General features: G+C 38.8%; 1 protein-coding gene across 1 annotated transcript in view; it reads right to left on the reverse strand.

Moving 5' to 3' along the window:
* LOC308692354 (sacsin-like) overlaps positions 1-15,564 on the reverse strand; it is a gene marked incomplete at its 3' end in the record, with an annotated part of 39,457 nt that extends 23,893 nt beyond the window's left edge. The window contains exons 1-5 of the mRNA XM_081368289.1: positions 15,467-15,564; positions 12,582-12,635; positions 12,252-12,339; positions 12,025-12,136; positions 7,174-7,320 (exon numbers count right to left, since the gene is read on the reverse strand). Coding sequence (XP_081224415.1) covers positions 7,174-7,320; positions 12,025-12,136; positions 12,252-12,339; positions 12,582-12,616 — 382 coding nt within the window. The 5' untranslated portion in view covers positions 12,617-12,635; positions 15,467-15,564. The remainder of the gene's footprint in view (positions 1-7,173; positions 7,321-12,024; positions 12,137-12,251; positions 12,340-12,581; positions 12,636-15,466) is intronic.
* Positions 15,565-18,381: the final 2,817 nt, after the last annotated feature.

An 18,381-nucleotide genomic window follows, 5' to 3' on the forward strand; every position in this document is an offset into this window, starting at 1 on the left:
CACAATATGATATACAAGTAATATGAATGTTTAACACTGTAACATAACTTTTTAAGAAACGAATGAAAATATAAATGGACACTGAATAAAATGTCTTTGAAACCGGAAAAAAATAAATCGCAATTTTAAATTGTAATTTCTTTTTAAAGAGAGTCAGGGCTGGCCAGAACCAGCGGGGTTACAGAAGAGTCAGGGCTGGGCAGAAACAGTGGGGAAAAAGGCATTCTTCAGAACCCAAATTTCATCGCCAATTCCAAATGGTATGGCAGCACTTCCTGGATTTTCTCAAGTCTGAATAATGTGTCATTAATGTTCTTCCTGTATTATTAAATTGAACCTGTGGTTACGCTTATGTATGCACATTTCTCCTGTCTGTCACGACACGCACACACAGGGAATTAGAGATCCAAAAGCAGTGTTTTATTAAAGGGTAATCCGTACTCACAACCAGTCCAAGTAAAGGTCATAATCCAAAAGGCAATCCAAAAGGCAATCCAAAAACATAAAAGATAAACACTAGAAACAGGTTCAAATTAACAACGGAAGTGTGGGGACAATAGACAAGGACTCAGTGACAAACACTGAAACAGACTATAGGTATATACACAAGTGCTAACAAGGTGACGAGAAACAGCTGTAAGGTAATGAACAATCAGTGACAGACAGGATCATGGGAATTGTAGTGAGAATGCATAGACACCGTGAAAACTGAGGACCTCCAGTGTTTAACCCAGGGAACCACCAGACACTGTGACACTGTCTCCCTTTATTTCTTTTTTTACTCTTTTTGTTTGGTTGATTACTGTTGCTAAGGTGATTTTGGTTGTATTGTTCGGTCACTCTTGTATTTCTTTTTCTTGGTTTGTATTTTATGCAAAAACTCAAAATAAAATATTTAAAAGAATGGCCTAGTTCCTATAGCGCCAACACCATGACACAGCGTCTCATTTTCTTCTCGGGGAACATAACATAGGCTACATAACGTAATCCAGATATGTTTTAAATGCTTCAAGTGAATTTAGGAATCGGAACAAAATTACAATGTACAGTTTTGAGATTTGGTAAATATATGAATATACTTAAATATATTTAAGTGTTATTAAGTATATGTTATGTTAGTGTTATTTAAAGATTAACTTTAAGTGAGTATTAGATGATAGAAAGGAAATCAATGTAAAAAATGTGAAATAAACATTATATTAATAATAGTCAAACCATTAAAAAGGTGTAACAGTCTCTTTCAGTTGTGATACCTACAGTAATATTTCTGAAAACATATAGCATATAGCAATTTAACATCATAATAGAACTGAAACAGAAAATGAATTATTACAATATGAGCACATCATTCTATGACGATTTGCTTTGGTGTAGAATGTGCTAAAAAGCTTTGGTTTCATCGTGTGATATATATTGTAATTTGAAAATACATTAACTCTTTCCCCACCAGGGTTTTCTAAAATAGTTGCGAGCGCCAGCATTTTTGATATATTTGACATTCACAAACCTTTCATGGCCCCATAATATTTTGTTGTATGAATATCTAAACATACAATATATCAAAAGTAAGGAGCCTCTGATTTAAAACATCAAACAAAAAATAATTTTATCTGAGCTTAATTCATTGGAATGCGGGTAAGTTTCATAAAAAAAAAATGTTTTGTTAAAAAGATGAGAAAATCTTGTTTTTGTCAAAATCTACGTTTAGATGGGATCAAAACACAGATGGAGTAGATCGGGTCCATCATCACCCCCAAAGCTTCACAGTCATGTCGCTCGTCCTGGGTCAACATTTCATTCAGTAACATTCGGCAGTTTTGAATATGCTGTTGAATGTTTGATGATCATGTTAGCTTATGTAAGCAGCATTCTACCCAATCTCTCTTAGGATGCATTTAAGTCCATTTTTATGCCGTTCCCTTGCTAACTTCCCTCTGTCTCGTTTACTCTGAGGTACATCATTGGTGACGTTGCTCAAGCGCCCACTACTGGTGATCCCTTGAAACATGTTTAAATGGAATGTCCTACGCCCTTGATCACGCAATGGAGCTGACTTATTAACCCTCTGGGGTCTGAGGGGTTTTTGGGGTCCTTGAGATGTTCTGACATGCCCTGACATTTGTGCTTTTTTCAGTTGCTTATAAACATATTAATGGCAAAGGTGTAAATTCACTCTATTTAGCACAAACAGGGCTACCATAATATGTGAACAACTTGCATGTACATGTTTGTATTTTTGATAGAATAATGTTTATGCATGTTTTTTTCAAAAACAAAAAACTAAAGTTTCTGAAATAAGGCCATAAAACACATTCTAAATATATGTAAATAAGACTTTTGACTAATGGATGACGTTGCCTAGAATTTTTTCTTCAAAATTATGTGAAAATCATCCTGCCTAATCATTCACATAACACAATACATTGATTTAAATCTTGTAAAACACTTTTTGTTTTGAAAGGCCATATGCGGGTGGGCGTGATTCACACCTGCGGAGTCAATGGGGCCCGCATAATGAGGCTGCATATGTAATGAGCCTTTCATTCAGGTGTGTGACTCAGCCACAAGAATGCAAGGACAATATATAACTGGTTTGTTGTTTTTTTCCACAAATTTTGCTTGCAAATTGTACAATATCCAAGGTAAACATTTCTAGTAATTGTGCAGTTAATTGTTCTCATACTGTATTTTCAGATTTGGAATATATTCTCTTCCCAAATGTGTCACTAATAAAGCATAATAAAATTATTTAAAGAGAAGGCTTATAATGACCTTTTAAGATTTTGTTTACATCTATCCTTATATATATATATATATATATATATATTTTTTTTTTTATACAATTAAGTTTATACAATTACAACAACATTTAAAATTGTAACAATATTTCCAGTGTAATCTTTCTTTGTATTCGCGATTCATATTTAAACAGTATTTTTGCCAGCTGTAGTAGCTCCACAACAGCACGCATCTGTGCGTTCATTCATTCAGATTAGAACAAAGCAAACAGAACTGACCTAATTCCTCAGCGGGATCCGTTTGCTCCTCGAAATGATACTTCCAGAACTTCTGAGGTAAATTTTTGCAGGATTATTATCAAGATAGTAGTATTCCTCACAGCATCGTAAAGTACATAAGTCTGAAAGTGAACTCGCGGTGTGTGTTATCCAGCTGATGTGGGCGTTTCACAGGTTTGTTTGGATCGCCTCACATTTGCGTTTGAATAGCGCGCGCTCTCCGTGGGCGGAGCACATTAAAACTTAATTAGCTGAGATGAGAACGACTGACATCTCTCTCTTTGCATACATATTACATAAACTGTGAATATTTGTTTTTTATAAAAATTACTTCATTTTAAAGAAGAGAATTAAAGCTTCATGCCTGTGTGTCTGTATGCCTGTTTGACTGAGTATTCGCTGAGTTACAGTTCATTTTCGGACGCGTTTCAGAATTGACTTCACTGATGGAGAGTAGGCAGAACTCGCATCATGTTTATTTTTCTTTATTTGGCAAAAAGCACAACACTTTGTTTTTATTATGAGCATACACAAAAAAATACACACTAAACAGGATCGATTGATGTATAACACAAGCATATAAGATAAAAATTTATATATTTTTTTTTTATTTTTTTGCACTCATGCGGAAAAAAACGAGCCTATCGCGCCGGCGCGACAGCCGACCTCAGGGGGTTAATTACAGTTTTTTTCCTTGTACATTGGTTTTACACACCATTCTATTGGCCTATTGTGTGCTTGGGGTGTTGGAAAAAATGTAAGTTACACAAATGAAAATTATTACAATAGTATAAACTATAAAACAGTAAAAAACAGTCAGCTTAAAGGGGTGTTTGATCATGACTTCACTTTTCTAACTTTAGTTAGTGTGTAATGTTGCTGTTTGAGCATAAACAACATCTGCAAAAGTTCAAAGCAAAGGAAGATATTTGCTTTTAAAGAAATTGTTTTTTAAGGACTACAACAAATGGCTGGTAGGGACTACACGACATTCCTCCCGGGTTAGTGACATCACCAACCCTAAAATTTACATAAACCCCATGAACACGCAGTCCATGTTGAGAAGAGGAAGAGTTGTTATAGTCGAGCACATTTGTGAGTCTGCTCAAGCTGTCGCATCCGTCTTTTCACATGCAATACAGTCATTAACACAAATGCAATAGCATGTCGCTCTGTATGCATCTTACAACAGTTCCCACACTATCTATTTTATAGATTATCATGACAGAATATGCTAATTGAAGATAGAACTCCACATCAGCAACATAAATTCATCAACTGACTCCCTTGGTCAAAATCGAGGGTTCGCGGGTCTGTCCAAATTATCTTCCCTCAAACCACTTGAAGAAGTTGATTGCACTTCAAAATGGTGTTGGGGATTCCTCCGAGGGGACGTGCTTAGGGAAGTTTGCGAGTGTATGTCTAAAAGTGGAGTTAAATGCAACAAGGGCTGTGTTCGAAATCGCTCCCAATACCCTCATTCACTATTCCCTACATTACTCCACTAACATAGTACACTTGAAGGAGTGAATTCGAACATGCCAGAGTATGCCAGAAGTCCGGATGGTCTACTATGTCCGGTGGATTTACGAAGTGTGGATCCGTGCTCACTATAACAGCTAATATTACCCACATCCCATTGCACTTTGGAGGAGGATCCAGTTCAGAACTACAAACACGAGTAAAAAATGCTCAGAAAACTACAAAACATGGCGGATGTGCAAAACCGACGGTTAAGAGGTTTAGATAAAGGGGTTTGAGTGACTAATAATCAACATTGAGGGCCCTATTTTGCACCCAGCGCAATTAACTTTGTACACCGACGCATGTATCATTCCTATTTTGCACCCGCGCACAGCGGACTTTTCCCTCCACAGACGCACGTCGGTAAACTAGGAAATACACTTGCGCTCCCCGGGGCGGTTCTGCGCAAAGAGGAGGCGTGTTCCGGCGCAACCGTTCCCTGGTGCTATTTTGCAGGTTTAGAAAACAATTCCGCCACTGACCGAAAAAAAATAGTTTAAAGTCAGTGGCGTGTTGCGCATGTTATTCATATGCTATTTTAAGGGCGCATGCTTGGCCATAATCAATGTAGCGTGTGCACAACGCACATACACTTTGATTCTCTCATCTACACAGAAGCAGCACTTTTCATTTTTGCAAATCATACATTATTACAATAGATAGATAGATAGATAGATAGATAGATAGATAGATAGATAGATAGATAGATAGTTTATTATAAAAGCATACATCTAGATTACACATTTACCCAAATTATCATACGCTTGTTTAACCGAAGTTAATTTGGGTGAGTTTCTCCATCCCCAACGTCGCTTCTCTGTGTTTTAGGCCCTGACGAGAACGTCGGTCCCCGGTCTCCTCGGCTGTGAACTGCTCCTGGCGCGCGCCTGGCAAATCTGCCGTTATAATAGGATTCCACCATAGAACAAGTGCGCCTGCTCTTAAAGGGAATGTGAGATATCGCTCTGATTGGTTTATTTCACGTTACACCCAAACCACACCTATGAGTAATGAAGCTACTTCAGACCAACACATTTTAGATTTGCGTCGGGCGCAAGAGTTATTTATCCCGCCGGTATAATAGCAACAGCGCCGAGACCCGCCCACAAAGTTACTTGCGTTTCGCGCTTGATACTTGCGTTTCAGATCGTTAAAATAGGGCCCTTAAGCTGATATAAAATATTTATGTAATGTATCCATGTTATATTTCATCTAACGCAACAACAACGTGAACTTTTATGAAGATTCATTTGTCCATTAACTTTTGAATACATCGTTATGCATGAATACGAGGAGAGTGAAAGACCTGTGACTGGCAGATCAACATGCTTCTGCATTTCTCTCCGATACAGTGGGAAATTAAATTAAATTAAATGTGGAGGATTTTATCTTTGACAAGATGATTGACAGGTCAGTTTGCGTGACCGGATGTGTGTTACTAAGCGACAGAGAGCAACTGTTAACCCTTTAGAACCTGAAGCTAAAATAGGTGTTTTTCACATATTTAGATTTTTGTCCTGTAAAACACTAAAACAATGTGCCATCTTCATGTGCAAGCCTTTTTCAGAAAAAGATTAGCTTTCAACAAATTACAGTAATTGCCCATTATTTTGTGGTGAGTTTGTAAATAGAATTTAAATAGACAAAAAAAAAAAAAAAACGGAAAAATCACAAACGCAAGAAACTAACACTTTTAAGTTGAGAAATGAACTATAATACATATACAAGTCTTTTTTGTGACATTGGGTTACACAGTTATCATTTAGGACACTTTTTTTCATACACGCACACATACAAATGCATGCATTCATACTAGGCACACACACATACACATGCACACACCACATGCTAAGATATGTAAAAGAGTAAGTTTTCAAGTTTCATTAAAAATCATCCCAATCCCCTCTTCTGCTGTCTACCACTTCTTTCGCCATGTATTTGTTCGTATCTTTTATTATTTTATGCAATCCAAAACTAACCTGCTGCGCTTCGAATCTGTCTGTTCAAATCCTTCCTTCCCGCTCTGCCAGAAAGCTGCTGTCATTTGTTGACAGAAAGCATGAAATTACCATAATAAGCCGTATATTGCCGAAAAGCACATGTTGTCTACTGTCAGGGGCAATTTGAATGGTTTTGATAGTGCAAACGGTTGAAGAGTTACGGTAAAATGAATACAGCTTGCTGGTATGTGTCGGCCACGACACAGCCGGTTCTAAAGGGTTAAAGAAACTATTTCATGACGTGATAGTATGTCCCAAAGTTGTCTACTCTTCTGTTGCACACTCAAAAGTATGTATTCTTCGCAAAAAAAAAGAGAGTACTTTTAGGGTGCAGTATAAGTAGGCAAATTGAGACGCAGCAATGGTTTATGCAGATCTTCTTCTTCACTTGTTTTTTGATGCAGAGATTCTGTACTGTTTCAGAAGATACGTAGTAGCGCCGTATAACCTGCCGTATAACAGTGAAAACAGGGATTGCTGGAAAAACTCAATCAATGGCGGGGAAAGAGTGAACTGGCATATTGTGATGTTAACGATACATAAATTAATAAGCGATATTGTAGTATTTCTAATCAGAAGGCACTTAGTTGAATACCTCAAAAATGTATATGAGTTAATGTAGTGAATTTCACCTGTAATATGATAAACAGAGTTGAAGCCGATCCCAAATCTCCCGACTTTTGTTGGGTCATCCTGCTTGATGCTTCTGCCAACTCTCTGGATTCCCTCCCAGTCTTCCTCTGTGAAGACTGCATCATTGAAGGCATAGAGAGCCGGTCCTACGATCAAAGATACAAACAGATGATCAATTCAGATGATAATGAATCATGTCTCCCATACTGTACTGTATGTGATATATGCAGCAAAGATTTTGACCTGGATTTAGATATCTGAGATACAAACAGTTTGAGATACAACTGAGGAAAACAGATATTATCAGTCAGTTATTATTGCCAAAGTGTGTTTAATTTATTATTCTGGTTGCTCCCAAAGTAGTTAAAGCTGGGGACACACTTAACAACGAGCTGAAACATTCGAAGATTGAATTCAACACACATAAAGACTGTTTCCATCGACTGGAGCAGATTTTAGTCTTTGACAGTCAGAGAAGAACAGAAACGACTGAGTCAGTCACTACACAACACTTAACGATTATGGTCTGCTGAACTCAACTGTCCGAGACTGTACCGAAACTGTACCGAAAACAAAGATGGATGTCAACAGACAGCCACCGCTACTTATTCACAGTGGAATTTGTGCAGAAAAAAAGTGTCATGTTGGTGATTTTTTTTTATCTGTTAGACTATTTAATGAAATACATATTCATAAACAAGTGCAGTTATATAGCATACATAAGCTGCTTATTCAGAATTTTTACAGAATGCAGTTTAACTTTTTTCTTTTGCAGAAAACAATTCCTAAATACCAATATCCTAAAAATAATTAACTTGCACTGTTAACTTACAGAATAAAATAACAAAAGAAATATCAAAAACGTACTCGGTTACTAACGTAACCTCGGTTCCCTGAGAGTAGGGACATATTGTCCGTGCGGACCAAGACGTGGTGTCTGTGAAAACCACCTTCCTGCTGGAGGCCACACCCATCGTCATGCCCAACTGGTGCCAGTTTTGGGCTTTCCAGGGAACCAGAGCTCTTATGCAGCTGTGGTTCACCATAACGTGCAGGCGTCCTGACCGCCACGCATGGGCTGGCACACGACGCTTCAGCCAGTGCTGAAGGGGACGCATATGCAGTAATCCTAGATGATTCTATTGCCCCTTTAGCTAGCAGATTTTGAACTTAGGTACGAAGGTACCTGAGTCACGTTGCTTCTCACCAAAGTCTTGACGACCGCCTGAAATCGCAAATATTTGGGTCGCTGTAAAAACAGCGTTTGTTTGTAGGGGAGTGTGCAGTGCAACGGGCCCATTGACTACAGTAGAAAAATCTCCAGCTGCCTGAGCTTAACGGGGAGGTGGGAGACTTAGATGAGCTCTTTTCGAGGGTGGTCCGGCTAGAGCGAGACTCAGACCCTCTCTCTTTCCTCCTGCTGCTAGGAGGTCTTTGGTGGCTCAGGGTCCAACACAATGCTGGGTCCGGGGCCCTGGCACCATGGCAGCGGGTAGCACTTAGCTGGTCGCGAGTGACGATGGGTATCAGCTGCAGGGCGGGGCTGAGAAACCCGAGGCGCTGGCTTTGCTAGCTGAGAAGACGGCGTGCTCTTGGGGAGGCTCGAAGCAGAACTGGAGCGCTTGGGCAAGAAGTGTCGCACAACTTCGGACGACTTCTGCGCTTCAGTGAATCGTTCAGAAAACCCCTTCACAGCTGGGCCAAAGAGACCGATGCTGGAGATGGGTGAATTGAGGAAAGCCATCCTGTCCGCCTCCTTTATGTCAGCGAGGTTTAGCCAAAGATGCCGCTTGACCACGATGAGGTTAGCCATGCCTCTGCCGATCGCTTGAGCGGTAGCCTTTGTAGCGTGCAGTGCCAGGTCTGTGGCGCTACACAGGTCATCAAAAGCCTCAGGATCCGGGCCAGACTCGTCCATGGTTTGGAAAGGCTTGGCCTGGAAAACCTGTAACACCGCCATGGGGCCAGGGCCGATGCCTCCTGGCCGGAAGCTGAGAAAGTGCGTCCAGCGAGGGCTGAGGTTTTCCGGCAGGGCTTCGAGGGGACAGCTTCTCATATCCTTTTTCCGTGGCGCCGTCCACAGAGGAGAGCGTAGTGGAAGTAGAAGCACTCATGCGTGCAGAGTAGGGGGCGCGCCATGGCTTCGTGAGTTCATTGTGAACCTCAGGAAAGAAGGGCGCTGGTCTGTGACGGGGCGTCTGCTGGCGCCCTGGCAGAAACCATCCATCCAGTCGGCTCCTAGCAGGCAGGTCCGAAATGGCCGCAGTGAGGATGCACAGCATCTCAGCGTCTGAATTAGTCCTGGTAGCAGTAGTGCTAGCACCTGACTGTGAGAGGAGGGCGGGGTCAGCTGAGCCCGACCACTCTTCTTCAGATGCAGTAATGGAGAGGCTGTCGTAATTTTCTTCATCTGCTCCGCCGAAGGAGACGAGACCCACCGCTCGAAGAGAGGGGCACTGGTCTGCCTGAGTGAACAGGACCGGCGAAAGAGACTGTAATGGGGAAAGCGAAGCATGCGGGGACGTGGCCATCGTGGGCTTGCTCATTTCCATCCGTTCGGGCTGCCGCTGGATGTGGCGCTGCTTCTTCCGCGGTTGAAGCCGGGAAAAGGAAGAGCAGGAGGAGCGGTGTCGCCATCTTTAAAGAGAGCTAACCGCGTCCGCAGCATCAAGATAGATAAACTCTCGCAGTGAGAGCAGCTCCCGGCAGAGAGTGCTTTAGCGTGGGCAGCTCCCAGGCGCGTTGTGCACTCCACGTGCCGGTCCGCCTTGTGCAGAAGGGATCTGCACGAGGTGCATAAAGAGCGAAACTCTAAAGAGTGAAACAACGCTTTGCAAATTTGCTCTTTTAGAAAACTGTAGTGTCGCAGCGGCGAGCACACAGTAGGCAGAAAAAAAGATATAGCATGTTCGCTGGATGGCCACAGGAGAACAGCGAAAGAAGAGAAGCGGCTTCTAGGTGAGTGAAGAAGACACTGTCCGCTGTATGCAAGGCTCATTCTAGCTGTAAAAGGCTTGTTTCCACGGTGAAGGCTTCAGAGGAGGCAGAGACGTGAAAGGTCGCTGAAGGAGATAAAATCTGATATTATGGTGAAATAATGGGGTTTTATAGACATAAGCCCCGCCCATACTGGCGGGCTCTGAAGCGTCTTGGCGCAAGGTCGCCTGATTGGTTTGCGCGTCAGAGGCGCTTTGCCATAGGGTGTGCAGTTGCCTCATCACAGCCAATGGGCGAGCTAGACGCTCTGCTGTGTTCGCTGTGCAGCTGCACCGCGTTTTAAATATAGGCTTCAATATTTCTTGAGGAAAGGAGTTTCCCCACTTCGTATTAGCTACACAATATGAAGTGACCATTCTCGAAAGGGAACAGGATGTGTTTGACAAAATTACAAAAATATGCATGAATGATGTTTGACAGGAAATGTATCTCCACTGCGTTGTCACCGCCGTCAGTCACAAAATAAACATGTTTAGAAACCTAAAAGAACCTTTGTGAGGACGAATGGCAACATCAGGGCCCTATACCATGAAGCTGGTTCAGGTGGATAGCCAGGTGTGTTTCAGTTTAGTTTTCGCCAACCCTGGGTTTTAGGCACCATGAAAGTGGTTTGGCTTTTAGCCGTCTTCATCGCCATAGTAACTTATGCTCCATGGCTAACCTGGTCTGGGACAGGTTATGTTTGAGGGAAGAAGTTGCAAACCGAACTTGGACCAATCAGCTGTGAGCAAAGGATATAGTCACTCCACCTGTTTCTACTCCAAATTAAAGATCACTACATAGCAAATGATTTTTAAAGACAAAATCGTCTGTCTTTTACTAATGCTTATTTAGAATAATAATTTTGTATGATTTAGATATTATTTTATTAATTATTAATCGATCACACATGTACAATTTTATTTGTTCAATTATTATTATGCACAGTTTAAAGGAATACATATATAAAAGGTAATATATATACGCTTTAGAATCAATAGATAAAGATATAAAATGACTACATGTGAGCTTAAATGTTCAATTCTCTCTATACCTTTATCAACTGTATAAATTAACTTTACTTGCGTTTGCACTGATATAGCAAGACTTTTTTTTTAGTTGTTGTGTTTCATATTTTCTTCTTTCTGTGTAAATTTGTTTAAATTGTTAATATTTTTCAATCTCGTAATATTCTGCAGAAGAGAGAAGTGAATCTCAGTTTCACTCTTTCTCAGCGTGTGATTGGCTGTTCGCTACTGATGTCACACCTAAACTCCTAAACTCAGGATCAAAGCCTGAGTTGACAGGGTTAAGTTGATGATCAACATCATGGTACCAACAAAGTCTGGTTGGATTGGTTTGGTTTTATCAACTCAAAACTAACCCTGAGTTTGTTCATCTACCGTCATGGTACAGGCCCCTGGTTCTTAAATCCTAAGATTAGAATCTACAGACAACGACTGAGCACAAATAGAACCGACCCGGTGCGTTTGAGCTGATCAGCCGTCACTACCAAATTACACTCATAATCGGCCTGACAGTCGTGTAGTGTGTTCCTGGCTTACGCTTGAAAGACAATTTTTTTTTTTTTTTATAATAATAATCATTTGTAAAATACATGCACATATCAGAATACATACTGTATACAGAAACAAATTTGATCTCTGAAATAAGATTAATTTGAAAAAATAAAACTCCTTCCCCATTTAAAAAACAAAAGGTAAGCAGCAAAACTCCTGAACTCTTCATGGTTGTGACATATGAATGAGGACAAATGTAAAACCCTAGACTGTAATGTCCTTTGTTGTGGGCTCTGCAGTAATTTTATAAAGTTTAAGTCTAGTGTGATTTAAATCTGTTTGCAACACAAATACCTTGATACTTTCCGAGCTCTTCAGTCCACAGGCTCTGAGTCTCATGGTGCCTCTCATCATGAATAAACACCACACGTGAAGCTCCTGCATCATCTGCATTCTGGATCAGCTCCTGGTACGTTACAGGATTAATATTAAACACAGATACGATGAGATATTTAAGAGACATACCATTTAACAATGATGTGAAAGTATTCAGGCAATATTTAAAACCTTTTTTAGCCTACCTTCAATATTTGTCCTCCATCTGGGTACCTTCTCAAAATCTCTTTCAGGTAATCAATGAATGGTGGAGACGTTGCACCAAATTTATTTCTGCATTGAACAATGTAAAGTTAATCACAAACTGCACAAAACACAGACAGAGCAAATTCAAGGTTCATTAGACTAAGAACAAAATTTGCTGAAATAATGCTAGAGTTTGCTTATTGGCAAACAAGGTTTTTTTTTTTTTTTTTTTTTTGCATAAATGTGCTTTATGTGATAACTCTCAATATAATTTACTAACATGCCACTCCATTATGGGCATAAAACATGCAGTGAATAAAACCACATACTTCTTTTTCTTCTTTTGCCTTGACGCTGATCTCATTGTCCTTCTTTACATTCTCCTGTGTGGATAAAAAAAGAAAAAAGTAAAAAAAAAATGTTTTTAGATTAATTTAGACTGAACTAAATGCTTATTTTCTGCTCTTTCTTTTCTTTCTTGAATTCCCTAATAGCACACTCATTTCTGTTTTAAAAAAAATATATATATTATACATGCATGTCAACTATAAAACATCAAATGAATGTCTATTTATTTAATGAATTTGAGTATGAAGGTTAAAGGTTGCCCATTTTAACTGAATCCCACAGGCCCTAACACATTCAGCCAAAGTGGCCAACAAACGTCATAAAATTTGGTTCTAGTTGTTGGAATTTAGTGATATAGTTAGATCCTAGACCAGGGGTGGGCAAACTTTTTGGCTCAAGGGCCACACTGGGTTTTAAAATTTGACAGAGGGCCGGCCCAGTAGCAGATTATGAAACACGATCTCATGAAAGTGCGTATATATACCACGAATTAAATTTCTCGTACCATTTATACGCCAAAAATATATATTTTTTGCGTGCATATGCTGCGCACTGTAAACCCATTAGTTAGGATTAGGGGTGCGGAGTGCAATTTTTAAAAAATATTTGAAATAATTTGAAAGATATTTTGAAAAATGTCAGTAACCAAACAGTTGATGGACCCCATTTACTTCCATAGTAGGAAAAAAAAATACTATGGAAGTCAATGGGGTCCATCAACTGTTTGGTTACCGACATTTTTCAAAATATATTCTTTTTGTGTTCAGCAGAAAAAAGAAATTCATACAGGTTTGAAACAACTTGAGGGTGAGTAAATGATGACCGTATTTTAATTTTTGGGCGAACTATCCCTTTAAGTGCGTATCATATGCACGCGAAAACTGCGTTTCATAAGAACTACAAATACAATTCGTGGTATTCGAACTTTCATGAGATCGGGCTGAGCAAACACATTTACGTTGTGGCAACGTCTGCGCGAAATTCAACAACTGAGAGACGACATTCTGACAATACATTTTTTTTATGCTAGATATCCCCCATTTAGCATATGTTATGTTTTGAGGTTAATTTTTAATTAGTCAGATGTTTGATAATTATAGCCTATACTTTTTAAATATGTTTTATCCTTATTATTATTTAATGGGCCTAACCGTAAATTAGAAACAAAAAACCTAAGTGTACACTTAGAAGAGTAAAAATGACAGAAGGTTACGTTAATTCAACTTTATTAAAACTGCATGGCAATCAATTTGCACTTCCAAAAGTCATACATTTGTGGGAAAAAAAAAACGAAATAAACGATTATACAAATTTATTTTAAGTATAATAAAATAAAACATAAAAAGCAAAGGCAGATCAGAACATTTAATGAACAAAACCGGGTTGTACATGGCAGACAGGGGAGCGTAACGTTAGTCGAAAGCCGGGCGATAAAGGAGGATACATCCACAAATCCAGAGTAGCAAAACTAAATAGCAGACAAATCAAAGGAAAAACTAAACATGTGTGCAAGCGGTTACCGAACATTTTTTTCTCTGTGAGTTTAAAAAAAAAAAAAAAATAAACATTAACGTGCACCAAGTCTATGCGCTGTCTGTTTGGTTTCCATGGTGACGCGTCTAGCTTGTTACGTGACACACCGCAGCCACAACAGCGCTGAATGAATGATGATCTGCTTTTATGTCATTTTTCCTTTTTTACATTTGCTAGCTATGGCATGAAATATCTGATATTCCGATTGTCAAATATATGCAACGCATAACGCAAAGTATTGCAAGAAAAAGGCAAAATGAATGCGATCTTTAGACAATTTTTTAAATACTCGACGGGCCGGATTAAACAGCCTAACGGGCCGTATGTGGCCCGCGGGCCGTAGTTTGCCCACCCCTGTCCTAGACTGTGATTCTGTCTCCACCTCTCTCTCTCTCTCTCTCTCTCTCTCTCTCTCTCTCTCTCTCTCTCTCTCTCTCTCTCTCTCTCTCATCAATGGAGCTTGACTGTCCATCTACACCCTAAGCCCCACCCCTTAGAAGATCCACAGAGCTCCACCCATTTGGCTCTGCACCACTCACATACACACATTATTCAAATCATATGTTAGATCTCCTCGTTTTGAACAACTTTGCCTCAAGAACCACTGGTGTCTTTTTAGAAAAATAAAAATATTTTTTTTAGGTCATTTAAAAAAAAAAAAAACTTTAGTGAACTAGTCTTCAGTACAAATCTTTTTAGAACTTTATAATTTATGTAAACATGCAAACACATGATAGAGCGATAGGTGGCGCTTTAACAGTTTTATAGTTTAAAATCTTTATATTCCTTTGGCAAATAACCCCAAAATGGTCATTTTCATCTCTGATTTAGGTGCTTATAGACTTCACATTACTGATCTACTGACATAATTCACACATCACCGACACACATGCATATTTGGACCGACACGTCCCCTTGATTTTTCTGACGCATTTGGTTTAATAAAAAAAAAAAAAAAACACACAACAATTGTTGTTCTCACACTGCAATCCTGCCTCCGTGTATTTTTGATAGCTCAAAAGCTACAATACATATATTTTTTTTTTAATGTAGGCTATGCAAGGTCTTGAAGCGCTGGAACCCCTATGTGCAGCTTTGTTATATTCAATATTTTCCCTTTTTTAAATATATTTTATAAAGACATGTTTTCTAGAAGACAAACTAAGAACAGTTGTAGACTATAAAACATCTGTTATGTGAAATAGCTTGTGCAAAATAAACAAAATTATGTTTTATGATACATGCTATAACAAATAATTTATGTTAAGTTAAATTACATTGGTATTATATTTTATTAGTAACTTTAAAAACGTATTCTACATGCATCTCCTACCTTCAGTGGTCCTGATGCAGAGTGAACAGCGATCAGAAAGAGTCTGATATTAAACCGCTCAGCGCGAGCAGATTCTCTGGTTTCAGAATGTCTTGAATGAATGAGTTTCATTCACTGATTCTCTGGGTTTCTGTTCACTAGAAAGAGCTTGTTTAGCGAAAACGAAACTTACACTCCTCCTTCACTAATTGTTCAATGAATGAGTTGTCAAATAAACCAGTTTTTACTCAAAATAGCACAGTTTTTAACTAAACCAGACACTTAGAGTAACATTTGCAAACCAAAAACAGAAATAGGCCTAGTTAAGAGCTAAAACTGTTACGTACGTCAGCATGGTACTGTTGTTAAAGTGTGTGCTTTTTAGGGGACACACTTTAACATTTATCTTAAAGGTATAGTTCACCTAAAAATGAAAATTCTTTTATCATTTATTCATCCTCATGTCGTCCCAAATATGACTTAATTTAGCTAAACACAAGAAGATATTGTGAGAAATTTATCTTCATTTTTTTTTCCCTTTTGTTTGCTCGTTTCCTCCATACAATTGAAGTCAATGGGCAAACGGTTTGATTACCAACATTCTTCAAAATATCAACATGAGGGTGATTAAATTATGACAGAATTTTCATTTTTTTTGGGTTAACTATACCTTTTAACCTATTTAGGAGTATTGGAAGTCTTACTGGGTCATGTATCTAATTATTTTCTATATATAAATGCACACACATGCATATATATATTTAAGAAAATGTTTTATTTATATATAAAATATTTATACCCCATAACCCCACGCCACCATGGGCCACTCGATCAACAACGTTGACATCAGCAAACCGCTCACCCACAGACGCCATACACGCTGTCTGCAATCTGCCCTGTACAGTGAAAACCGGGATTCATCCATGAAGAGAACATCTCTCCAAAGTGCCAGACGCCATCGAATGTGAGCATTTTCTCACTCAAGTCGGTTACGACGACAACTGCAGTCAGGTCGAGACCCCGATGAGGACGAGGAGCATGCAGATGAGCTTCCCTGAGACGGTTTCTGACAGTTTGTGCAGAAGTTCTTTGGCAAACCGATTGTTGCAGCAGCTGTCCGGGTGGCTGGTCTCAGACGATCTCGGAGGTGAAGATGCTGGATGTGGAGGTCCTGTGGTTACACATGGTCTGCGATTGTGAGGCCGGTTGGATGTACTGCCAAATTCTCTGAAACGCCTTTGGAGACGGCTTATGGTTTATGATTACCGGCTTATGATACCAAGTAATAAGTAAAGAAATATTATGACTTTTTAAAGGAGTAATAAGTAAAAAGCAACTTATTACACTTCCTGAGTAACTTGCCCAACACTGCCCAGGAGAAAAGGAAATATATTTAAATTGCGCTTTTTTGGACATACTTAATATATTTAAATTATACTATACTAAGTGTGAATTAAATGTATTATTTTGAAACTAATTCAAGTATATTAAGTGTATTTCAAGATATGCTTAAAAACAATTTTAAGCTATTTGCAATATATTTTAATATATTAAATTGTGCTAAAATGGAACCACTTCAAGTACATTTAGTGCATTTAAGCGTATTTCTTTACAGTTCATTTAATATATACTTTAATATTTCTTAACCTACAGTTAGAATATATTTGAAGCTTCATTTTAATGTACTTCAAGAACATTTCAATAGTATTTCAGCTCATTAGAAATGTATTAGCATTACACTAATGGTTTATTATAAAGCTGTTTTATTCAGTATTCAAAATGGTATATTAAAAGTTAAGACAAACACTTTGAAATCAAGACAACTTTAATATACTATCTTGTGTACATTGCAAAATAAATACATAAGAGTACATTAAGCAGCATATATAATCTCTTGAACAAAATACATTATAATAAAGATCATTGAAATGCTATGGCAGAGCTATATTTATAATTTTTTTGTAGAACATTTCCGTTATACCTGTATTACACTATGAAACTGTACACTATGAATATTTGGCTGAGTTTTTTACTTACTTTTTAATTAATCTTCCCATTAACTGCATCATTGTCTTCATTCAGGCCGATTTGATAATGTGCATGAAAACAAGAGGCAGGATTTATTGCATGAACCAATCATACCCAATCAAAGTGCAATCCTGTGACTTTCCCCCATTCATTATCAATTACGCCCCACTAAAACCACTGCACGCTTCACTGCCGCCTGTGGTGAAAATCCAGTTTTTTTCCATGTCTATGTGGTGTTATTAATATGCTTTAAGACAAACCATGTGTAAATTCATAAGTCGACACCATTGCTGAGTATTTCCTCCTTAAAACTGCAGTGAACCAAAGACAGTCTCAAAAACACGCTTTGAAATCGCTGGTGTTTCTGACGTCACAAACTACCTTGTAACCAATCAGATCAACGTGTGATCGTCAACCAGTGGATCTCTGAGCTGAGTGAGTGAGTGGAGGCGGGGCTCATTTGCATATTCATAGACCCGCATATACTAAATGAGGCAAGGGTGTCGAGTTACATTCAAGATATTTTAAGGCATGAAGAATTTTTTTCAAGGAAAAAAATGTAAATATTTAATTTGGGTCATCAAAGATGAGTTTTAAGGGATAAAATTATTGACTACAGGAGGATTTTAAGTCAATGGAGCTCAGAGAAGGCAAGAGAGAAGCCTCCCGCTGTAACTTCACCTGCGGCTGTTGCTGTTGGACATGGTTACTTTATAAAAACGAGTGACTTTTTGGGCCCTATCATTACACCCAGCACAATGCAGCCCCAGGCACGACACAAGTGTTTTTTTGCTAGTTTCAGCCCAACGCAGTTATCATTTTCACGTCCTGCACCACGTTGTTTAAATAGTAAATGCATTTGCACCCATCTGTTCACCCATGGGCTGCTGGTCTAAAAACGAGGTGTG

Source organism: Scardinius erythrophthalmus (genome assembly GCF_964197995.2).
Source record: "Scardinius erythrophthalmus genome assembly, chromosome: 6".
Classification (NCBI taxonomy): Eukaryota; Metazoa; Chordata; class Actinopteri; order Cypriniformes; family Leuciscidae; genus Scardinius; species Scardinius erythrophthalmus.